The sequence below is a fragment of the Denticeps clupeoides genome, chromosome 5 (genome assembly GCF_900700375.1).
Source record: "Denticeps clupeoides chromosome 5, fDenClu1.1, whole genome shotgun sequence".
In the NCBI taxonomy this organism is placed as follows: Eukaryota; Metazoa; Chordata; class Actinopteri; order Clupeiformes; family Denticipitidae; genus Denticeps; species Denticeps clupeoides.
The window spans coordinates 18,330,947-18,357,147 of NC_041711.1; the positions used below are offsets into that span (position 1 = coordinate 18,330,947).

Consider the following 26,201-nt stretch of genomic DNA (forward strand, 5'->3'; position numbering starts at 1 on the left):
TAGCGGCATTTGCATGGCTTTGCGCAGAGGTTAGGCTGCAAATGAAAGAGTATTAAAGATGGTGGAGGGGCTTGGCAGTGATGGATGGTGCACCTCACGCTTGCTGGCGTCCATCAGGGCCAATTACGTGGTAATTAAAGCTTATTTCTGCTCCCCGAGACTCATAATTACTCTGCATGGACGTAAACCGACGTCCAAAAAGCCGGCCTGAAAAATGCTTTAGCATTTAGCATGGCGCTCCATCGGTAAACCCAGTGTCAGAGAGAGCCATCGGACGCACAGCAAGGGGAACTGTCAATTTTAATAAGAGACAGAAAAAATATTAAATTAAACAGTATGCTTATTATAGGAAAATTATGCTTTCAAGTGGTCAGGTCCTTTTCTGCGATTTGCATAATTTATTCTCATTCCTTTCTCTTGTCGCGAGCTCGGGGCCATTTCATTTACATAGACTGCACATTTAAGGCTACTTATGGGATATTATCACTTTGCATATTTTAATGGTAGTGCAGAGGACACATAGAGACAGGGCACAGTAGAGAAAGAGGGAGAGAGAGACTCATCTTTGCATCACACAGGATCCAGTGTTGGAGATTGAGATACAGTGAATGCACTATATGTGTGTGAATAGCCAGGCATTTTACAAGACAAATGTGAAAAATGAGCAAAAAGCAAACTGGAGTTCCTTTTATTGAGTGTGTTTGTGTGTGTGTGTGTGTGTGCCACAGGAGCTGACCATTGAAAATACAAGGCCATAAAATACAGAATAACTTCAACTATCATACAGGAGACAGGAGTGAACAAAACCAAACTATGTGAAAGGCTGCACCATTGAAGGACAGCATTTGTCGTTTCAGCCCATGTCTCTCATACACACACACTCACATGTGCATGAACATTCACACAGACGCACACACATACACACTCACACACAGTGAAGGCTTTCTCGCTGTGAAAGCCATGTCCGTAGGGTACAGGAGACACAGGGGGAAATGTCACATCAGGGTTAGGTTCCACGGTTCTTTCAGCAGCCCGGCATCAATAACATCATCATTCACACTGCAGTCCGGCATCTGTTCACGGCCTGATCTGGCCATTTGGTGATCTCTCTGTGTGAATATGTGTGTGTGGGAGAGAGAGGGAGAGAGAGAGAAGGGGGGTGTTGGGAGGGTCTGGTATAGGAGACACAGAAACAGACGGTAAGAGGCAGAACCAGACTTGCGGACAGATGGATGATTCATGATTCTTGAAATATCAAGACATTCAACTAGAAACGAACTGATGTTCAGTAACAAAACTGCTGTGCCGCTTTAAAACCACCTTTAAATGGCCCCAGATGCAATAAAGACGACCAGAGACAATATTCAGACAGACACCACAGAAGAACGACACATTTACACCCGACGTCTTGGATTCTGCTGTCTACTATCCTAAACAATGTACTTTTATGGAAATGATAGAGAAATATGAAGATGAGATGATAGCAATGAAGATTAAGAGGGAGAAGCAGGCGGCATGTTGTATATTGTGTAGCTCTGTGCTAATTTTGAAGGGCCTTCCCACGCACACACCATCAACCATGTAATTACACCATCAAAAAGAAAATAAAAAAGACTGGGAAAAACAAGAAGGAAAGTCCACTTTCCATTAATAAATTGCATAAATTGTTGCAGCAAAGCTTCATTTAAACTTTATAACAGGGAGAAATGTGAGAGAAATAGGCGCAAACATTATGCAGGAGAGCAAAAAGAGAAATTATGATGGGCGTGGATGGATCAAAGGAGGTTAAAATGAAAGAAAAAAGCAGCTGGTGCTCCTTAACACCTATGCCAGTTAACATGTAAAATAAAAGCATTAATTAATATATTCTATATAAAACACCACAACACTGGTAATCCAGAATGCCATCTTTAATGAACTGCTTTTTGTTCTTCAGAATACAGGAAAATACATTTTGGCTGACCATAACAATGGAGATTACACACAGACAGACAGACATACACACACACATACAAACCTATGAGTGGCACATGTGTAACAGGGCAATGTATAGAAATATATACAATAATTACAATTGTAGACCCAGAATCAGCTTGTGCAAGTCTTTTTATTTACAGATTAGATATAAAATGACACACATACATTTACACACATACACACGCTCACACACACTTGCGCTATGTCTATAGTAATGACACTAACACCGTTCAGTGTATTGACAGTCTGTTTGAGGTAGACTGTTCCAAATCAAAATAAATGTCTGTTCACATAGTAAATGATTCAATTCACTGGTTGGTGTGTATTTTGCATGACATTCGGTGAGACATAAATTAAACACTACATTTAAAAGATGTAGCAATGAGGTAGAGAGGGTATTAAACACATTTCTTTTAACTTTAAAAAAAGAAACAGAACAGACACAAATCACTGGATGCAGACGCCTCTGCACATCTTTAACAACACAAATGTCAATACAGTGATGACCAGCTGTGCTTTGTTGTGAGTGTGTGTGTTTTGTCTGTGCACCACACTTGTTAGTAAGAAGACTGACAAATAGTTGTAAATAAGACTGTAAATAGTTGAAAATTTAATTATCACACTATATTCTGACCAATATTTTAAATGTAGAAAATACCTCTAGCAAATGAAGATCTTGCATGTCATCCCCTCATGTACTCAAAAAGCATCAAAGACATTTTACAATGAGAGGAGTTCTTATATAACAAGCAATCATATTTTCAGATAACACGTGTCAGGCGTAACACATGTCAAAAATTAATTTTTTGTTAAGATTTGTTCCGTCATCAAATGTGTGTATGGATCTTTTAAAAGTGCCCTTTATTTAGCATTGGGTAAAGCTGTATGACCACAGCTCTGGAGAAAAATGCTATTATCAATAGCTGACAGTAGTGCTGCTTGGACGAAACTCTGGTGTGTTGGTTGTTGGTCTCACAGTTGGAGTTATGGTCAGTGGAGAAAAGAAAGTAAATTGCATCAGTTGCATTAAGTGTGGTAAAGCTGGAAAGAATAAATTCAAGACAAGATGATGACAGACAACATAATAACACCTGCATTCACATTAGTAATGCAATCATTATATGGTCAGTAACAATACTGTCAGCAAAAAAAAAAAAATGACAACAATAAAAACACCATGGCCCAGAATGCACCATTGTAATACTGTACAGCAGAACCCCAAATATTAGTGCTTAGCAAAAGACAACAGTAAAATAACAAATAAAAAAATATCAAAATACATTCAATCATTTCAGGTGGGTTAAGAACAACCGATGAAATACATAAAAGTCTGAACATCTGAGAGAGGGTGTATTTCAGAGTGCTGTGTGTAAACTGTAATAGTGGACCTATTCACTGTCATTCAAATGCCCCGTAATGTGCTTTGTGGGTAAAAGCAATCCATTAGATTTGTGCATGTGCGGTTTAAAGTGTATGTGTATATGTTTGATCAGTGGGTATTTTAACAAGAATCCGTGAAACATTCAAGAGAGAGAAGTGAGTCGATTAATCACAACCAGTTGTCTAGTGTAACAAGAAGTGATACTTCTACTGCCTGAATATGTTTCGCTTCACTAAGTGACAAGTTCCACTGTAGGGACAGCTGTCACCCTATCGTCACCTTGCTGGGTAGACACTTCATGAGAGGCTGTAATTCATATTATCAGCCTGATTAAACCTCTTTTCCCCACAGTTAACACAGTACATCGTCATACCGGCCGCCTGGATAGACCAGTTTTAATCTTGATTATATGTATTGTATTCTCACCAGAACTCACCTGCACAATCAAAAAATGGTACAACTCTTCAATTTATAAACATATAAATTGTAGCAAATGTTAGTGATGCAAACCAAATTATTGTTAGAAGGGCAAAACAGCCCTTTAGCCTTTCTGGACCCACGCAGTTATTCCACATGGTTACTGCATTAAGCAAACGTTATAACTGATTCATTAAAAGATTTGCTCTGTGGTTCTGATTCCGTAGACTGGATGTAGGATTTCTCATCAGTAGACTGGATGTACAATTTCTCATCCCATTCATGATCACAGTCAAGATTTCCGTTCTTAAATGTTCAAATGTGCAACTCCAGTCCACTCTTCAAACATTCCTTTTACTTGATCATAGTCCTTTGCATCACATTGTAACGGTATTGTTTCTAATAAGAAGTTGGGATGACCCAATATTTTATATTTAATGCCTTTTCAGATAAGATTGAATGTAAAACACACTGCTATACAGACGTGAACCTCACTTTGCTCTTGATCTAATCCCCACACCTTCAGGACGCAGTCAGCAGGGGAACCGTGCTTACAAATCCTCAAACCACTTGACTTGAGGTAAAGGAGGATTTCAAACCAAGCAGAACTTACTTTAACAGACCACAGGCTCAACTGTATTGAGTGCTTTCATTTCAACACATTCTTCTGAGGTACTATACAAATTCACAAACACATTCCTGAGTTCTTTTTTACTTTTTTCTTCTTCCATTTTTTTTTTTTAGGACAGGACATCAAAAGAGAGATTTCTATGATCCATGTGCAGATGATTTCAACAAAACCCTTTGAGTAAAACTTGTTTTTTTAAGTAAATGGCTAAAACGAGAGCATCTCCCTTGGTAACAGTGATTCTGGGCCTTTTAAAGCTCTGGATATTAGCACATGCCACCAATGAAGATTTAGATGCAAAACCAATAATGGCGTATTTTTGGAAAAAACGGGATTCAGGGGGGTAGGGGAAGCACCAATTCAGGCACTTCAGCGCAAATGAAATCTCAACAACAGCAGTGATTTAAAGCGCACAGACACTCACACACAAACACAATCACACGCAACTCTCTGTCTCTTTGCATCAAGGTTAGCAGTGCCTGGTCACAGTTGGAGCCCAAAGCAAGTTCAGAGTCTCTGTCAGTGTGACCAGGTGGGTGAAATTCCCTCTTTCGCGCGCTTCCCTCACCACTAGCCAGGCCTGTCCAGCACAGAAATGTCCTCAGCCAAGCATTTTGCTCCAGTCTGTGTAGGCGTCCATGTCCTTGTGCAAGACGCTAGGCTGCTTTCTGCGGAGGATGCTGTCCAGGTCTTGATAGGTGACTGGAGGGATCTGAGAGGGCAGGATGGAGGAGAGCGATAGCTCCAGGCTTCCAGCTTCTACTGCTGCCCTGAGGGCTTCCTGGCAAAGACGGCTGAGTTCCATTCCAGAGAAGCCCTCAGTCCGCTGCACCAGAAGGCCAACTTCCTCCTCACTGAGGCAGTAGTTGTGTTGCAACAGGTTCTGGCTGATGATTTGGTGCCGCGCCGGTCCATCTGGCGGAGGTACCAAGACCCTACGGCTGAAGTATCTCCTGATGACTTGCTCATCCATTTCCTGTGGCCTGCTTGATGAGCCCAACACCAGCACCTGTCCGTCCTCAGACGAGGCCAGTAGCCCATCCAGTTGTGCAATCAGCTCCCTTCTGGCCTGGATGATGAGAGCCTCTTCATGGAGGTCCTGAACACCAAGGACCACCTCCAACTCACTCAAGAGGAGAACGCACGGTTGGCGGGCACGAGCCAGCAGGAACGTTGCTTGAAGGATTTTCTCTCCCTCTGAAAGCCACTTGGTGACCAGTGTGGAAAAGCGGAGGTGCAAGAAGGTTGCCCCCATTTGGCTGGCCATGCAGCGTGCTAGGAGGGTCCGCCCTGATCCACGGGGCCCAAACAGCAAGAGGGTCCTTAGGAGCTGCGGCTGGTCTGTAAGAGAGCCGAACATGTCTGGCCTCATCATTGGCCAGAGCACGTCTTCCTTCAGGGCAGCTTTGGTCATATCCAGTCCTGCAATGTCCCCCCAGTCCAGCAGAGGGAGCTGTTGCAGGACCTGAGAGGACACCAGGTCCAGCACACGGGGGTCCAGGCCCTTCAGACGCTCCTCTGCTGATGAGGAAGCTGTCGTCACTGGCGACCCATTAACAGCTGCTGTTGTGATGGGAGACTCAAAGTTGCCATAGGAGTCTCCCACTGAGCGACTGGTTTTGGATGCACTGCTGTAGGCTGGGGGGGTAGCCGCGCCCCCAAAATCACTCTGAGGATCATTGTTGCCCGGCGGCTGCGTAGCTGGCTTGTAAGGAAGAGATGCCGCCTCAGCGGTGCGCTCAAAGCCACTGTTTCCATTGGCACTGCCACTTTCTGCCAGTCTGTACAAGGGGCTGTGGCTGGAGGAGGGTGGCTGGCTGTAGGTGAAGTCTCCATAGGCCTCCACCACGTCTGCCTGACCCATCATGTAGAAGGCCTTTCGCTTCAGGGAGCTGGTGCCACATCCGTTGAGAGGGGTGGGTGCTATGGGTGTTAGACTGTGGGCCGGAGGGTAAGAGGTGTACCCTGGCATAGCGGAGGAAGGGGGCAAAGGGGTAGGTGCTGCAATGCCTGCTGGGAGGTAGGATGAGGGTGGTGGAGGAGGTGGACTGTAACCAGGAGCGGCATTCTGGTGGTGGGCAGAATAGGAAACAGGGGGATAGCTGTACCCAGGCAGACTTGATGGAGAGTTTGTGGTGCTGTAGGCTGATGGTACCAGGGTGGCACATGTTGCAGGGTGAGAAGGGGGTGGCGGCTGGAGCAGTGGCGAAGGATGCCCACTGTACCCTGCGTGAAGGTAGGAGCCATTATAAGCGACAGCAGAGGAGGCTGGGTATTCCTGAGATGCCAGAGCCTGGCTGGCACAGCTGCTGCTGGAGAAACTTTGCTCAGCCATGCTTGCGCTGCTGCCCACACCTGGTGAACTACACAGACTGACCGAAACATCTGACACGGCCATGCCCACTTTCCCCGGTACGGCCACCTCGCAGCCCACTGGGAACACTCCACCTTCCACCCAGGGATCTCCTTCTGATTTCCTTCCACTCTGCGGCCCTGCAGGAATGCTAGTGCCTGTTGGCATGTCTGCATAGGTGCTGATCAGCACCCGTTCCCCTGGCACCTCCAGGATGCCCGAGTACTTCTCAGCGTACTTCTTAAGAAGGTTGGAGGCGGTCAGTGCCGAGATATCATCATTGGCCCAGCTGTAGTGGTATCCGGCGACCGCCGCGGTAGCCATGGACGTTGACCCTGCCCTCTGCATGCGGAAGGCCTCAGCTTTGTGGGATGGTGAGCGAGTGGTTGAAGTGATGTCAAAGTGTTGCTCCGCCCACTGTGCATGCTCAGGGGTCCACTGCATTTTCACACCTGAAATATCCCAGAATCAATCAATACATTTTAGGAATATCTTCATTTCTATGAACAAATGACATGCATATAAATGAATTACCATGCAGCACGAGGACATCTGAAAAATCACATTCGCTGAATTTATATCCATGATCTATGTCCATGCATTGCCAAGTGTATAAAATAAATTGACAATTGTTCATTTACAATGCTGAAAAAAATGCTATGCCCATATATATTTCACATAATATGGGCATGGGCTAAAAGAGGTGGTGATTCTGAATGCTGAATAAAATGAATTCAGTAGTACATAAAAGAGTAAAAAAGTAATGCTTTCAGAATACTATTAAAATACATATTAAACACATTTTTAAATGCCAAGGCTAAACAGCTGTGCAACAGCAACTAGGAAAGTCCCATGCAGGACAAACTCATTCAGCCTACAATGCATTTTGTAAATAGACATTTTGTCTAGTAAGACTAAGCTGTGAGATAAATACATTCCCACACAGACCCAGGCAGACAGACATGCACGCCGCGGCCTAATGGCTTATACTTTCAGTGCCTCGACAATCTTCAACACAGAAGGCAGGACTCACACGCTGTGTGTCTGTTCTGAGTGGCTTAGAGGAGTCTCTCGTAGCGGCCTCACCTATAGTACACAAATGCTTTCATCATACAGCAAGCCAAAGCCAGTGTTTCCCCCCCCCTCTGTCCCTCGTGCGCTCTGCCACCCCTTTGAGGCTTTCGAGGCTCCATTTCCTTTAATCCGTAAGTCCATCTGCAAACACTAACGCAGCTTGCTGTCATCAATCAAACACACAGCCCACACAATACCGCAAGAGAGTTGTGGAGAGCGCTCGTACCGTGTTAAAAGATTTCTTTACCGAACGTGTTTGATTGCTAACAGGGAAGCACGAGAACAGCTTCGCAGACATCCAGCCCGAGTCCCGTGGCTAATTAACTGTGTTCATTTGTGTAAGCCGCTGGAAGACGGGGCCAGTCGACACAGTGACCCCGACTGCATCATCTGATTCATTTTAATGCATGCATATATAAAATCACTATTTCAATTAGGTTGAATTAGATGAGAGGTAAGATTAAGATTAATTTTGGTATCAATTGTAATTGAACTATTAACGTATTGGTATTTTCTTTCAGAAATTGGACATTGCTTAAATAAAAATATTTATACAATAAAAACAGTATTCTTTGTTTGAAACATGACTGAAATCTCACATATTTGATGACTAAAGGAACGTACTTTAGGTGACATTCCAAATGCAGACTGGAAGCCACCAACTGATGAAATAAATACAATCGTGTTCTGTTTCAACGCCTCGACAATCTTCAACAAAGAAGGCAGGACTCACACGCTGTGTGTCTGTTCTGAGTGGCTTAGAGGAGTCTCTCGTAGCGGCCTCACCTATAGTACTGCGTTCCTTAAAAATATACGAGAAAAAGAAATAAATATGACTGTAATCCAGCCACATGATCATTATCAATATTCATTTTTATCACGGCCCCATATATATCTAGATTGTTCCCATCAACTGTCTGTGCTGTTGTAGTGAAATGGGACCATTTAAAGATGTGTGTGGCTCACGTCACGCAGTAAAGAGACGCAGTGAAAAGTCACAGAGAAAGAGGGGGGGGCTGAGAAGGAGCGCGCAGTGAGCTGTGAAGCAGTTTTTTGACAGAACAACGTATTTTGTCTGTCTGTAAGATTCTGTCTCTCTTTATTTCTTCTTCTTCAGTCCCGTAAGCCCCCTCCCCCAGCTTCAGACACACACACATTTTAAGTCTCCAATTTCAATCATATTTTTTGTAGGTACATTATTGTGTAGAGCGGCTGTAATTTGTGTGTGTGTGCGTGTGTGTGTGTGTATGTGTGTGTGTGTGAGTGATGCTGAGATACCCTAATCATACTCATTATGGTTTCAGTCATTTGCAGCAGCGGAGAAGCAGCTTATTATCGAAGTGTGTTTCATAAACAGCTTTATGGAATCAGAGCAGTAATGAGCTCTGAACATAACCCCCCCCCAACAACACACACATACACACACACACACACACACACACACACACGTCAACACCTATCACTCTAATTATATATGTGGCGCTCGCACACAAACAGAGAGTCAGACGGGCGATGATGACCACCGCTTGCATTCTCCCTTTTAAAAAAAAGGAAAAACTCCAGCATTTTACTGAACTGATGCAGCTCCTGGCAGATCAGAAGACTGCTGTGAGCGGTGGAGCCCTTCTAATCCAGCGGTGGCACGAACGGAGAAAAAAAAACCCATCGAGTCAACACCAAGACCCCACCAACAGGGCTGTGTGGCTGCTGTGCTGAGAATGGTCCCGCAGGACAAATAAGGTCTGACCAGCACTGGTCTTCCACTCAGAAACTGAACTAGAGCCCGTATCTGCACACACAACGAAGACCGATTAGTGACACGTCCAGAGTGTGGACCGAACAGGGACACCCTAAAAACGAAATAATGTCCGAATACACTTATTTGACTTTTTTTTTCATTTGTAAGGTGTGTGAAAGCGTATTCCATGAAAAAACGAGAATATTTTCCCAGTAAAACATGCGTTATAATGAGATAATGCTGCCTAGTAGTTTGATAAAATCTCTCGTCCTAATCCTGTCAGAGTAATCCTGACTAATAATCCATAATTCTCCTGTCTGTCTGCTGTGTCTGCAGCATTTTTCCTTTCCGTTTTCGTCTGCGGCTGGGGGATAAAAAACGGTCACAAGGCCCTTTGAAGTGAATGATTTGGGAAGCCGTCCTCCTCACACAAGTAAAAAGGAGCATGTACACCCATGCACACACGCAGAAAAAAGGCATATATGAAAACAGAAATTAAACTGGGGAAAAAGTGGAATATTTTTGTCTGTGACACTTGACACTGCACAGCGCTGGCAGACAAAATGATGGCTTGCAGGCCCGTACACGCTGTGCCAGAATACACCGTTCTGATATTAAAACCGGAGAGAAGACTTCCATCTGCCGACAGAAGCAAAGGCGCTCTAGACCACATCCAGCGGTAACAAAATTTTTGTGTTTGTGGCATCCCGTATATGAACATGTTTTATGTGTGTGTGTGTGTGTGTGTGTGTGTGAAAGGTATCCACACCTGTGCCCTCAAGGCACTCTGAGCTGGATTCATTTATATTTACTGAAACTGTCAATAAAACATGTAGCTGGCTCTGCCTCTCTCTTCCTCTATCACACACACACACACACACACACACACACAAAGCCTACCGATACTCAGTCACTGCTCTGTCTATTATTTTCACATCCTTAAAAACATATAGCCACTTTGTTTGTTAGAGCAAATCTGCACGTATCATTAATCATTCATTCAAGACCCGTATATCTCAGTCTTTTATGGCAACATGTCATACCATACAGCTGTACAGTGGTTTTAAATGCAGCATTCTACTGCAGTGAATAGTGTCTCTCTTTGAGTGTGTGTGTGTGTGTGTGTGTGTGTGCAAGGATGATGATGCCTCTTCATTGTATTGCTGCTTTGTGATAATAATTTTTAAGAGCTTCATCAACGAAAGTGTTGTATAAGAGGCTCTTAGGCATAGACACATGCAGTTGCACACTCACACACACACAATCAAATGCACCCCCCCCCCCCCCACACACACACACACACACAATCACATGCACACACACACACCCCCACACACACGCACATGCACACAAACACACACAATCACACACACACACGCACACACACACAATCTCTCTCTCTCACACACACACACACACACACACACACACAGGCAGACGGCTTCAACCTGAAGGAAGACTTATCTCAGTACAATTTTATTTCCTCATTCCTTACACACACACATACATTCATCACAGAATCCAACATGCTATTATGTTACTATTATAAACTGTATAAATTATAAATACATAAATTGTGACACCGTGAAGAATCCGCATGCAGATGAAAGTGTGTCGTCTTGTTATTCTGGGACAGAATGCTTCATATTTACCTTGACTTACAACTGCTCTACAACATTTATCAACTCAGTTGTAAGTGCTTATTTGTGTGGCGATCAAAAATGAATGTACAGAAATTATGAATATGAAGTGCAATGCAAACTAATCAGTGTTTGTCCTGGCTACGTTTAAGGAAGAAGACGCACCTATGGCCGTGTCCCATCACTACGACAGATCAGAGTCAAATCTGCAAATCTAAGGTGAGAATGAAAACATCAAGACTTCAGACAACAATTATCTCAAACAATTATCTGAGCACTAGACTTTAAAGCGTGAAAGGGGCCATGCCTATATTTAAAAAATATAGTAAAATATAGTAAATGGTTCATCATTAAAGTGCTAAATATCCTACTAGCAATATTCATAGATCTTTGCAAGTGCAGCATTAAATAAAGTAAGTGGATTATAACATAAAAATGATTTCTTACCATGTGTATGATAAGAAATTATTCTGAAGAAAACAGGCAGACGGTTAATGTCTGCGCTGATGTCATTGTAATTGTATCTAGTAAACAGCGGAATGAATCTCCAGTGAATTTAATAAGAACACATTAATGTAATCATAAGGGAACCTCATATTACCCCCAAAACCACGACAGCCACCCACAGAGTGCACACACACACACACACACACACACACACACACACTCTTTGTACAGTACTCTAATGAACCAATCAATATCCCAGCTAACAGATTTAGCAACATGGCTAACAGCATTAGCGACACCAGCTGTAGCATCTTAGCTTTCTCCTCGGGAGGCAAGTCTCTCTGGTTACCGCAGTTACACTCCGAAATTGCAGAGTGCACACCCACGCACATCCATTGATCCTGCAGTTTAATGAAATTCATTGCTGCTATATGAATACTTTTACTTTTGACGGGATCATAGGTCAAATTTTATTCGAAAATTGCTACAGCATTAGAATGGAAAGTGGAATCGATAGAAAGAAAAACACTGCGAGTGGTCACAATTTGGTAGATGATCACTTTTGTCCATTTCAAATTAATATTTTTATGAATAGAGATTTTAAATGAATAGCACTTTCAGTGGGCCACACAGTGCTAATGCAAATAAACACAAGCAGGGTTGCTGGGGTTCCAGAACCTATATTATGCACTCTGTAGCATGAACAGCACCGCAAAAATAGGGTTCAAGTGTTGGAAAATTTGTATAGATAATGCAGAAATTGATCCAGTCCAAGGCTGTGGCTACGTTCAAGTTGAGTTCTTGAGGTTAAGCAAATAATCCATGTGTAATTAATAATGACTTTGGTTATTCATATCAGAGGTACGGTATATGTATTTTTCAAAAGAGCAGTGCTCCTCCGAAAACAATATGCTGCTCTTACTCTCTGTATCCTATTTAATCGGTTGTAGGGAGGGATGGATATGGGCAGTATAGATTTCCTATCATGGTATCGGATACATACACATATGTAGTGAACTATCCTCTCCCATCCATGTCAATGAGGCATTGCTATGCCTTGATAAAACTACCTTATTCATGAAGAATACCATTAGAAGCTCAGAATAAGAATCTTCCACTGAATGAAAACAAGCAAAACTGTGACTAACAGTCCTGAAATTTTCACGTTGTTTACATTTACATTTAGAGCATTTATCAGACGCCCTTACAATCAGTAGTTACAGGGACAGTCCCCCTGGGGACACTCAGGTTTAAGTGTCTTGCTCAGGGACACAATGGTAGTAAGTGGGATTTGAACCTGTGTCTTCTGGTTCATAGGCGAGTATGTTAACCGCTAGGCTACGTTGTGAGATTATTTAACATTAATATGAGTTCCCCAAGCCTGTCTATGGTCCTGTAGTGGCTAGAAATGGCGATAGGTATAAAGAGTGCTTTGGCCATTCTGAGCAGCAGGAACTGGAATTTCTGCCCTTATGTCATCATAATGGGAAAGGTTACCTCCCGTTTCTCATGCTTTTTCTGCCCAGAGAATTTCCCACCGCTTCCCTAAAAAAGGAACTGCACCAACCGCTATGGCTTAAAAACGTGTGAAGCATTGCAGTTGCTCAGTGACTGAATGTAAAAATGAGCAAAAAGGTATTTTTCAGTTCCATCACCCAAGCCTCTGAAGAACCAGTGGGTTAATTTAATTTTTTTCAGACATGACTTCCTGTTTCTGCTAAACATTGCGATTGGTGAATGGTATTGATGAGGTTATTTCCGTGAATGCCACCTCAAACTTCTACAGGCCGCTCTCCTCCTCGTCCCACCTCTCTCCTATTCATTAGCATTTAAAGCTTCAGACACCGAAACACATCCTGTTGAAATCTCATTGTGGGACTGGCTAAAAGTGGCTGTAATCCTGCACCAAGGCTGAATTTCGGAAAGAGACTTCATATACAGTATTAATGGACCACAAATTTCATAATGGGGACCTTTAAGCTAACAATGAACAAGCAATACTCATGGCATGAAAGTCCCAGTGTCATGAAATCTTATCTTAATTGATATTGATAAAAAAATAAAAGAATTAGCATGTCTACTAAGCTGAACAAGCACAGAATATAAATGTTGTAAAAACTATTTAAATAAGAACACAGAGTGAAAACACAATTGACATAAAAAAATCAGTTGTTTAAACAAAAGAATAACTGTCTTTTTAATGTTAATGTTAAAAAAAAACATGCAATTTGAGGAGGAAAAAATTTTAGGACCATGTATTATAAAGCTACACTATTTCGCAAGTAAAGATCAGTCAATCACTACAAAACTGCAGTCATTAAAGCTACATAATTTTCACTCATTAGCAAAATTACAGCCAACTGCCCCAAGGTTGTCATGCTAAAGTGCAACGGCAAACTGCATTTTATAAACCACTGGGCTTTTGACCTTGGAGCACCGCACACATATAAGCCAGCTTGCACATATTTGACACACACAATTGACACTTTCAGCACATCCATTTATTCGTTGACCTGGGTGGACTTAGTCTTTAACTCACACACTCCTGAAAGCCCCACACAACCTCCTACTGCATGTAGAGACCCCAACTATTGATTGCAATTATCTTGTATTAAATGGTAATTTACGTTGATGTTAGGCTTCCAAAGGTGATTAATTCAGTTAAAAAGTCTAATTGTGAGGCATTAGTAAAGAAAGCTGAGATTTTTGTATGAAGCTGAGAGTGCTCCTCCTTTAGGGCCATGAAAGGTGTAGTGGGTGGCTATTGACTGATGGTCCAGAAAGGTCATTTCAGACACATGAGAAAAGTCTAGGGTCAATCGGCTCAATAGGAATCAGTGGTGCAGCATGGGAAGTTAAGTACGCTCCGGACAATTGCTTCACTTCGTCAACTTTACTTACGCAGCACTGCAGCAACCAGCAGCACCGCAGACAGCTACCCTTTAATATTGACTTAATGTACATTGAGTTAACCTAGTAGCTATGTGACAAGGACTGGATATGACATGGTGACAGTAGCGATTACAGCGCTTCATGCATGTGCCCATTTTCATTAACCGTGCTTGTGTTACATGGTACATCACAGCTGATGCCATGTACAGTTTGCATGTTTGTTAATGGACAGTTGTGAACCACAGGACAGACGACTGTGTGTTTGTGTGTGGCGGACATTTCTCTACCCAGCAGTGACACTGACACGTGTAACAATCCTACAACAGCTATGATGATAACAATGGTGGACGGTGGTGGTTTGATCAGTGCCTGTCAACAGATGAATAAGGCAGTAGGACATGCCTGCTATAGCCTGTAACTGTGCACCATTAAATTTTAAGGAGGGCTTAATAAAGTGTCATAGACTTGACAGCCAGCAGCTCCAGTTCAGCTCTCTTTTAAACCTGCATGTCAGCCAGGGCTGAAATACACCAGAAGTGCATTCACAAAATTTCTTTTAAGTTTAATGTAACACACAAAAACACAATGAAAAGGAGAGAGTGAGAAGTGAAGAGGGATCAGAGATGAAAGACAGAGACCGATAGAAAGGAGTGCTGAAAGAGATCTAAGAGGCAGGATCTTTTCAGAGATTACCAAGCCCTCTGTTCTCTCCTTTCTCCCTGCCTCCCACCCTCTGTCGCGTGCGCTCCACAACTTTCCTATATAAGCAGTCGAAGGACAGGAATACACAAACAGATGGGGTGAAGGGTAAAATGGTAGGACAAGCAGAGAGATGGACTAAAAATATACCTGCGCTTCATTATAAAAACCTCACCACAAACCTACACAGGTTCAAATCCCAAACTGCCAAGGCGCCACTGAGGTCCATTTGAGCAAGGTACCATCCCCACACATCATTCCCCCCCTTTCATGGATTACCTCTGCTCACCAAGGGTGATGGGTTAAAAGCAGAGTACACATTTCATTGTCTCACTGTGTGCTGTGCTGTGTGTCACAATGCCAATCACTTCACTTTAAATAAAGACTCACAAAATTCTACATTTTCTGAACTGTGCAAGGTTATATGCTCCCTGCTAAGATATGAATAAAAACACACATGATAAGAATGATAATGATATGAGGCCCTCCTGATAATGCCGCCTCACAGATGAGGCACACTCAGCAGACAGGGAGTTTACATCTGATGGGCCAAATGGATGAAAATTTAAGAGCCCAGTCACACCAGCCACATTTCTGATCGTGCGCCACAGTAAAAAAGGTGAGAACACACCACTCTTTGATGTTCGCTTCGAGTGAGCAGACCTGATGAAAGTGGCTGTCATCTAAAGTGTGTTGCAAGCAGCAAGTCGGAAAACCAAATACAGATTCATGTGCATTTGTCTAACGTTTATTCGCCAATTCTGAAATCTGATTCTGAAAATAATTTAAAAAACAGCATAAAACAGTGTTATAGCAGTTTAAACTCAAAGCAATTACAAGGAACCTTTTTAAGCGCTAAACTGCTCCTCATTAATACTCAACCACAGCAGAACTAAGCAATGCACATTTGAAAGAGATTTTTTTTTTTGAAGTCAATTGAAACCTGGCAGCACAGAGCTGCCATCCTGTCAAACGTTTAACTTCACTAATGAGCCTGAACAAGAAAAGGAAGAAGGTATCAGTCCACCCAACATGCAGTGTGCATTTCCACAAACCACAGCCCCAGCAGAATATACAAGGTCCTTACACATTTTTACAATTACTCTAAGGCAAATTTTCATGAACATATCTCTGAAATTTCTGCGCAAGTGTGAAAAAAAATCTAATTTACCAGAAAATTCCAAAACTAAACTTTTGACAACCCTGAAAAATGACAGTGTTAAATCCTCCAAGTTTGTGCAAGTCCAAGCCCGAGTAAAATGGGCCCATTACGTTCCGGCTTAAATCACCAGCTGTAATTTACATGGCTTTTAATAGGAGACATGCGGTTGTGAAGGCACGGAATATGGAAGCAACACACGTAGTACCACATGACATGGCTCACTACGTAAAGCTAGCAAAGCTACTCTTGACTTGCTCTAGGTTTAAACGTTGTAGTTGTAACTTTTCTCACGCAGTCTTACAGAACCTATGTACTTCATGTTATACATTCATGTTTCAACCTGATTTAATTATGTTTATTTTGTATTCCAATTTTTTTCAAGGCCTGGAAAATTTTCTTTTCAAATTTCATGATGTTTCCAGGCTTTTAATGACCATAGGGCCGAGATTACGACTTTCTCGTTATCTCAACATAACCAAAGCTGTTTTGAGGTTGTTTCATTTTGAATCAGAGAATGACACAAGTAGAAACAACAGTATGTCTGTTGGTGATAGATAATTTTCATATTATTTGAGAAGAAGACTAAGGTGTTACATCCTCTCCTTCTCCAGTGGTGCACTCTGCAATGTTGTGAAATCCTATCACCAATGAAATGAAGTCATGATCACCAGATAAAACAATTGGATTTGCTGAGATAACAAGAAAAAATTGTTTGGATTGCAATGCGAATAGAAAATTTGCATTGTGCATTGTCTATGGCAACATGTAATTTTTTTTATCCCATATCAAACAGAAACTACAGTTTCCTCAACATGAGAATGTGTGTGAGTCCATATGTGTGGTATTTATCTCTATTTGTGTTTGTATCTGTATTTGTGTGTGTGCGTGTGTGTGTGTGAGTGGGTGTGGGTTTATTAAACCTGAACCCCCTCCAGTAACTCTGAAGTCATCTCTCTCCACCTCAGCCAGTTTTGATTGACATGACCACACAGTACAGTACAGACAGCGTAATCTAATCTCTCCACCTTTCTGCGGCGCTGCGAGGAAGCGAGGGAGAGAGACAGAGATCGCCGTGACGATGGACAGGATGATTCGGCATTATCCACACTTAGAGCCAGTTTCTCTCCCCCTTCTGTACCACAAGATTGCCATGACAATCCCATTATTCCCCCCAAAAGAGACTGTAGTGTTGGTGAAACAATGCCTCTTTTTAGACCCAGTCCTGCCCACACACCCACTCACCCTTCCCCCAATATCCTGAAACCGAGTCCAGTATCACTTTGCATGGGGAACAAACACCTTTCATTAATTTCTAGAAGTGTGCATTGTTAAAGAGCTCCGTTAAACATGACTGCATTTATGCTGATATCCAAAGGACGCTGCTTGAACTTTAAGACGCGTTTAATGAGATCTCCCTTAAAATGCAAATGAAGCACGGGGTAAAAAAAATAAAAAAAGAGCAATGAAGCTACAGTTAATATATGAGCACTGGTATGTGCAACAGTAGCACTAATGCAATGCACATGGTTTTATTCTCTCCCTGAATACATTTTAATAACCTTACATACATCTGTGTTAGTCAGTCCCTATTATGCATGTATGTGCAAGCGGTAAATACAGTAGGCATGTATTTTTTGTGCTATGAAAGCCACTTCGCGCCGGCAGGCAGAGACAGTCCTCCTGCATGGAGCTCATGTTGCACTGGGTGCAAAATCAATACCATCTCACCGATGCACAGACGGACGGGAATCTATAAAACGCTTTTATTGAGTAATTAAACACCCATTACCATCCCAGCCAGCACAACAATAAATTTGATAAGCCTTTTACAGGGAGAGCCAGAAGGGATAAGTGTGTCTCTCTCACACACACACACACACACACACACACACACACACACACACACACACACATATAAGCGTGATACCAAACACATATACACAGATCTAGGTGCAGGCAAAACTGTGTGGGTTTCAAGGAGCATCCAGGAGCATTCAGGAAACACTAGTTAAACTGTAAAGCAATAGTCACGCTATACTGCAATGGGATAGTGTTTTAGTAGACAGCTGTAGTAGCACTAGAAAGCTGAAAATTCAAAAGCTGTAATTACACTTGGGGCTATTTACATGGTGATAATGATATTAGATATTCAGTGTAAGATACACTGACCAACGTCTCACCAAATATGTCACCATAGCATATATTCCTTATTAACAAATATAAATGCAAGTGAGCACCAACACGAACTAGCTATTATTTCTTCCTGTCCCAGCAACTGTTGTTTCTTCTTATTATTACTGAAAACACAGCAGATGTACTTAATGTGACGTTAAAACACACCCCTTAAATATTTAAATATTTTAAAGGTAATGTGGTACAAATGACAAAATTATAGATATATGCCTTTAAAAATGGTGCAAACCTGTGGAGTGTGTTTTGGACCATCCAAACAGCAGCCCCTAGAGACGTGCATTAAAGGGTATAAACTGCTGAGCAGCAGAATTAAAACCCAGTGTGTATTCATCAGGGGGGATTCAAACATAATTGCCTTTCACAAATGGACAATTGTTTTGTCATTCTCCCTGCAAAAAAAAGAGACCCTCCATAACATAAAAAAAACAGTAATTCTTTAACGAATGTATTTTATTCTATTTAATTTTATTCTATTTAATTTTCTGAGTGATAAAATGCTTTAGGTTTAGGTTAGGGCTAAATGTAAAGTGCAACCAGTGGTGCACGGTTCATATTCTCCACAGACGTTTCTGGCCTTAAACTGAAAATCAATAAATAAACTGCCGTCTACCTCCCTCAGTTTGATACATTATTTGGACAAAATGCTTACTGACTCAAAGTCTGAACTGAGATACCGAAAAGTCACATTTTGCACGTCTGACCAAAATACGACTGCTCACAATTGCAGCCTTGTCCAATGGCCTTTAGCTTTGTCAAGAGCACATTGTGGCATCTCTGTAATTCCTCTTTAATATGAATGGGCCATTCAGCGTCTCAGAAAGGACCCCGTCCTCTCAGTCCCCTCTCCCGTCACACAACAATATCCAGCCCGGGTAGAGAAGGGGGTGGGGAGGCTCAGAAAGAGCGAGAGAGGGAAAAAAAAAAAAAAAACAACGAACGAGTGCCGTCACTCACCCAGCGCTTCAAAGGCAGGAGGTTTTTGGAAAAGTGCAGCGCTTGCTCTTTCCTTCAACAGGGGAAAAAAGAGAAAAAGCAAACAGCTGGGCAGAATGGAAAGACTTATGTGGCTACAGATTATCCATTATAGCCCTGAGCGAAGTTAGTTGTCTTCAATATGGCGCGCATCCGGCTTTTACCGCATAGTCCAAAGTTACGAAACAATACAAATCAATTCATCAGCAACACAGCAATGAATACCTTTATTGAAGAAGCGACTGGGTGACTGGAAAATTCTGTACATTTTCTGAGATTACAGCAGCGGCAATTAAATGACACAGATGAGACCGCAATGTCTGTCCACACAATGAACACTTGCAATATTTGATCCCTTTTCGCTCTTCGGCTACTCAATTTTATTGAATATATTTTGTCTGGTTTGTCTTTTCAAAGAAATAAAGAGGATTGGATGAACGAGGGGGAATTGGGCCCTTTTCAGACAGAATCGAGAGTTAAAATATAGCGCTGAGGAGAGACGGCAATAGACGTCCTGCAGTACAGGAATATTTTTTAACATGGCAAAAGCAAGGAAATAGTCCCACATTTCCAAACTGGATTGGCAAAAAATAAAACAAAAGGCTGCTCATTTCACATCCATTTCAAAATGGTAAATAATTACATATTTTGAGAATTTAATATTGATATATTGTAATAAAATCTTATATTATGAAAATAAACTTTTTACTAATAAAGTCATATCTTGTTAAACAAAAACACGGCGAAAAAAAATGGAGATTTGTTTTATTTAATGCAGTGTCATACAACTGTACGCCACTCTCTACACAGAGGGCAGACAACACAGGTTGCAAGTGGTGACCAAAACAGTCATCTGAATCGAAACATGCCAGAAAGAGGTGCAAAGAAAGCCAACAACAGGCTTCCTTCTCACACTCTTCTCCCTCACAGCTTCAACACTGGCTCCTCACAGAATTCATAAATAAAATAGCAAATATATAACTAATGACAGATGGAAAAAGAAAACTGAAATCTATATGAAATTATTATGAGAACCATCTCACCCATACAGAAGACCCAGGATGGATGGGACTCTCAATAGCTACAAATGTAGATATCATGAATGCTACTCCTAGGTCCTTGTATCGCTAATCAACACACTTAACCACAATCAACACATTTAATGCAATCAACATAATTAAAGAAAAAAGAAATGGAAAATCAAAGAAACCCTAAAGACGTGTTTTGAGGAATTTTTTGATGGAGAACTCAAGCAAACAAACCAGCATGATGCTCTTCAGTAACAACAGTAACAGTAACAATCATGTAAGCATGTAAGAATTCCATCTCAGCAGGTATGGCACGACCTTTGTGACTCCCAAAGTGAACCCTTTCTTGCAGGCTGTTCTCCACACTCCAGTGCAGCTGCTTCGTAAAACTCAAGGCTGCTGTTGATTTAGAGGGCATCGCTGATTTAGAGGCTTGGGACTGTTTAAAAGCTCTACACAAGTCTTAAACATAAATTCAAGCAAAATAACTTCTTCAAAGACTCTCCCAAAAGTGTATTTTCGGGAAAAAGACCATGTTAAGACCATGTACCCGCTGATAACAACCAGATTACATATGAACTTCTTATTAGTTACTGTGCAATATTCCTGTAAAATTTGCAGTGTTTACTTGGCAAACTTGTAGTAAAATTAAAGGTATCATGCTTATCTGTTGAGTAGGAGATGTTACACATATAACTTTTGTGCTTAAGCACTGCATAAGCAATTTGGAGCTGATAGTATTATCATTAAGTAAATGGACAACAACAACAAAATGACAATCCTAATAAAAGGTTATTATTATACTATTAATACACTATTATATCTAACTGATTCTTTGACTTACTTCATTGGCTCCTTTGGTCTTTTGGGACCTACTAGCATAGCATGAAAGTAATTTTCTTGGTTTTAGTCTGCTTTGTTTTGCAGAGGACCATTCAATCAGATGGTCTCGCTCCATTTGTAAGGGAAATCATTTTACAGTAATAGTGCAATGTAAATGAGCCAAATGGTTGCGGGGTTTAGCACATTTAACAACAATGCATTAAAATCCAATTATTGCCACCATATTTTAACTTTTACTGAGCAGTTGAGCATGTTGGTCTTTCAATAAACATTACAGGGCTGATTGTGTGTGTGTGTGTGTGTGTGTGTTAATTACAGTAATAACAAAAAAATCATATTAACTGAGCCACACTCAGAAAAGTTATAAAACGTTGTATCATTAAAATCTGTTTGAATCATACTGCCATTAATTATTATTATTATAATATTTTATATTTTGCATAATTACTAATGGATTTACTGTACGGGTATCATACACAATTAAATGCCATTCATGCCTTTTATTGCAGAATAATACAGTTTAATGGAGGACAGTCGGCAGCAAGCGGCATGAAAATTTTGATATTTTTACAGCGGCAGGGGACAAAGCAGTGAGGATCAGTACCTGTCTTGACAGAGTGCAACGTTTGCCAGCTTTGTGACACAAAACATGCTACCAGGTTTTCAAAGCTGGCAGGTGAGGAGCGAAAGGAGAAAGTAAATGAGCCGGAGCCCGAGCCGTCACAGCAGTCCGCTGGAGACTCTGCAAACACATGCTGGGCAGAAAAGACATAAATATCTCTTAACATATAAGGCTAAGCAGTCAGACACTGTGAGCCTCAAGGTGGCAAGCGGTTCACTTAATTTTAAGTCATATTCAAAATACACTCGGATCACTGCCTGTGCATCAGTGGTTTTCAGTCCAGTCCAGCCATCTGCATTTACGCTGTTAGGCTATTAACATTCAGACTAATTAAGTTCATCTAATTAAAGGAGGAGTGAAATTAAAGCAGGTGCAAGATAACCAGGAATGAGGTTAAAAATCCTCCGCACTGTGATAGAGAAAATATTTGCATGGTCGTTGTGAGTACTAACGATCCCAATATCTATGGTCAATATCTAAAATTCTCAATGTTTCCAGTCTTGTTTCATGTGCGATGTTGTAAGCGACTATATTGTGACCATCAAATTATCGTAACGTTTCAGTACATTCTAGCATTATTGTTAAACAGACAGCATGTACTTCGCTTTCGAGGTTCACTTCTCTGCCCCATAAAAGCAAACAGAAACATATGGTTAAATTAGTACAATCAACGTATAATTAGAGATTCATCAATTGGCAATGGGATCAAAATTGGCCAATTTTCAGTCTGATCAGACAGATCAGTGATCAGATCAAGTCAGTCTGCCGCATTTCCGATTCCAAACTTATCCTGCGCAGAGCCGCATGCAGACTCACATCACAGATACACATCACAGAATTATGAGGCGCCCTTTAGGTCAGAAACCGGGCAAGTAGGCAAGGTTAACCGTCACTGTGTACCACCCTCACGATCCCACCATATTCTAACTTTATCTCGTTGTTTCACTTAACCATCACAAACGTGGGTCTGTAGGTATTATGAGCTATTTCTACAGTGCTAACAATAAGCAACGTTCACTGTCAGAACCCACCTGACAGACCTACAGCATCCGACATGTTCCTCCATCATTCCGCCTTCCTGTCGCTGTGAGATGATACAGCTGAATTAAGTGGCTATAGTCAAACCTCTCCTCCATTTCAAATTTCAGAGCCTGCTTCAGTGCTCTGGACACATTGATGGTCGCGCATCAATGTGTCGTGGCGCGCAGAGGTCAAAGCTCAACAAAATTCATCTTTGGCCATGGTGTTCGAAGGGGCTCACCGAGCACCCGCTTTGCCGGCCGCAGCGAAACATCACTCTGCAGGCGCTAAAACCATAGAAACAACGGGTACAGTCTGCATCCGGCGAAAGCGCGTAAACGTTGCTTAAAATCCCACAGCATCTTTATTTTTTTACATTCTAACCAAGTAAATCAATTAAAATATAACTGATTATATAACTGTTTTGACTCATTAGATCATGCAGAAGATTAACACCCATTCCCAGTGGACAGTACCAAACTGGGAGCCAACTAGGACACTTGTAACATTTTATCGTTCCTGACTGTTGGTTTCTGTTAGACGGTAACTTTAGATTATTTGGTGTGAGGATTAATTGTGGAAAATAAGTACAATAAAGGTTTAAATGTAAAAGCAATGTCTTGAGACACGATATAAAGGCATTTTATTTGGAAAAAAGACCCTGTTTTTCTGAAAAGGTAGGAAAACAATTCAAGTTAATTGACTTTAAAAACGGTGAGTCCCATTAAATTGCTAGAAAGATTATGCCTCCGCATGTGAGTGGTCCAGCTTAAAGATGATCTTTTTAGACCTGAGCCCACGTCCACCCTTCACAACTACTGTACAATGTTACAGTCTCTCAGTGTTTCTTGTGTACCTGTTGTATTAAACCTCTTGCATGCTAACTCAACACCTCCCAAACCGCGATTCAACCTTTCATAGCGATACACACTGCTCCCCGGGTGCCTGTCTGGCCGCCCACTGCTCACGAAGGGTGATGGTTAAATACAGAGGACACACCGCTTTACTTTTATTTCAACACTCTGAACATAACCTCTACTTCCGGCCCCTCTCCCTGTGACGTCATTCCCCATCGTCACGTAAATGCAATAACACCACAACCATGACAATCTGCATCCCTGCCACATCAACACCATCTGAGCGGCTGTTTTCTGCAGCAGACAACATAGCCTCAAAGATCGAGCCTGAGCCAGGAGCACGTGAACATACTCCCATTTTTGCATTGCAGTGAAAAGTGCCTGAACAAAAGGAGTGAGAGAAAGTAAGTGTGTGTGCATGTGTGTGTGTGTCAGTGTGAGAGTTTGTGAGTGTGTTCTTCTGCAACAAGTTCTTACATTCAAACAAATCCAATAAAATTTTCTGATTTGTATTGTATTCTTTTTATACAATTTTTAACTTATTGTTCCGGCAAGTCAGATGGCACTTTATTTTAAAAGTCTATATATTTGGCAGATGTAAAGCATACATGTGTGTTTTTTGTGTTTGTCAATTTTTATTTTATTTTATGACAGCTCTGTTTTGGTTCTGTTTTTGAATAAAGGGTTGGAAATTAATGCTTTTTTTTTATCTGATTCTCCGATTAATAAAAGAAAAACAATCAACAGATTAATTGATTATTAAAATAATTGTTAGTAGTGTTATTTGTGTATTTATTGATTCATTTTTTCTTTTTAATTTGTAGCATTCAACAATATTTTATGAAAATAAGACTTTGCATTAAAGAAAATCCATTTTTATTTGTATTTGCTGTTCTCCAAAATATAATTAGTATCGGCAAAAATTAGAATTGGTCCAAAAGTATAGGCATACGTACTTATAATTACTGCTATAATCAACATTTTCACAATCTTGAGGGCCAGCTCCACTGCATTGTTCCTAGTGGTCACGAGTCACTGCGTAACAACGCACAGATGTCAAAGTTCAGCTTTGACCACGATGTCCATAGAGGCATCCACAGAAAACAATCAGTTTCAGAATGCAACGTTCAGTCTGTAACCGGCTTAACAGCAGAGAGGAGCTAATCGGTGAAGTGAAAGCCCATGTGATTTCAGAGACATTCATTGCAGAAGAAAGCAGACAACTTGGTTCCAAAGAAAAATTTTAAACTTAACATAAAAGTTTGGCTTAATTAAACTTAAATTATATATATTGGAGTCATTTTATGCAATAAAGAGCCAAATTTAACATTTCTATGGTGATTTAGAAATTTCAATGAATCAAGAGATATACTGTGTGTCATGAGCTTAAAAATATCACAGTAAAAATTTTAGACCATCTCGCTCCGGGCCTAGCACTAATGCTGTTATATAACGATTCCACTTACACCGAGTACTAACACTGCTAACCTAGTAGCTTTGTACTAATACTGTGCACCACATGCTATCAAAATCATTACCACACGCAGTGGTGGCCTAGCGGTAAAGGAAGTGGCCCCGTAATCAGAAGGTTGCCAGTTCGAATCCCGATGTGCCATGGTGCCACTGAGGTGCCACTGAGCAAAGCACCGTCCCCACACACTGCTCCCTGGGCGCCTGTCATGGCTGCCCACTGCTCACAAAAGGGTGATGGGTGAAATGCAGAGGACATATTTCACAATGTATTTTTTCATTAACTATTCAGCACATGTAGATATCCATCGTCCCAGAATTACATCATATAAAATGTATCCAAATGCTCAATATTATGTTTATCACAACATATATTAGAACAGTAAATATTGGCACAATAATGCAATGTTTTTGTAATATACACACTACATAATTTAAACTGGACTAATGTGAAATGAACAAAATGGACAACTAGTCACAAAACCTCACAACTGGCAGAACTGTCAATGGCCAATGAAAGTCCAAGTCTTCGCTACAATCCAGCTCAACACAACCCCAAACTGATCTCAGAGCAGCAGTTCAGCATGTTCTGTCCAGGATAAAGCCAGCAAGCCAAGGTCCTTGGTGTCCTTCTCTGGCACTGAGCAGAGGGGCCGTCTGAACAGCGTGCTGTAGGACCAGAGGGCACTGAGACTGCTGTGGACTCATATCTCATATTAACAGCTAGAGAAACACACACACACACACACACACACACCACACACCCCTACACATTACCGCAATATGTG

At 41.4% G+C, this 26,201-nt stretch overlaps 1 protein-coding gene across 2 annotated transcripts in view; it reads right to left on the reverse strand.

Moving 5' to 3' along the window:
* Positions 1-2,029: 2,029 nt before the first annotated feature.
* Positions 2,030-26,201, reverse strand: part of LOC114790460 (fidgetin-like) — a 30,790-nt gene continuing 6,618 nt past the window's right edge. Inside the window, exons 1-2 of one of the 2 annotated variants that reach the window (XM_028980548.1) lie at positions 18,831-18,862; positions 2,030-7,208 (exon numbers count right to left, since the gene is read on the reverse strand). In XM_028980548.1, the coding sequence (XP_028836381.1) occupies positions 5,005-7,200 (2,196 nt within the window). In that variant the 5' untranslated portion in view covers positions 7,201-7,208; positions 18,831-18,862 and the 3' untranslated portion in view covers positions 2,030-5,004. Of the gene's footprint in view, positions 7,209-18,830; positions 18,863-26,201 lie in introns of those variants that run through there. The other variant, XM_028980547.1, reaches the window with a different exon arrangement.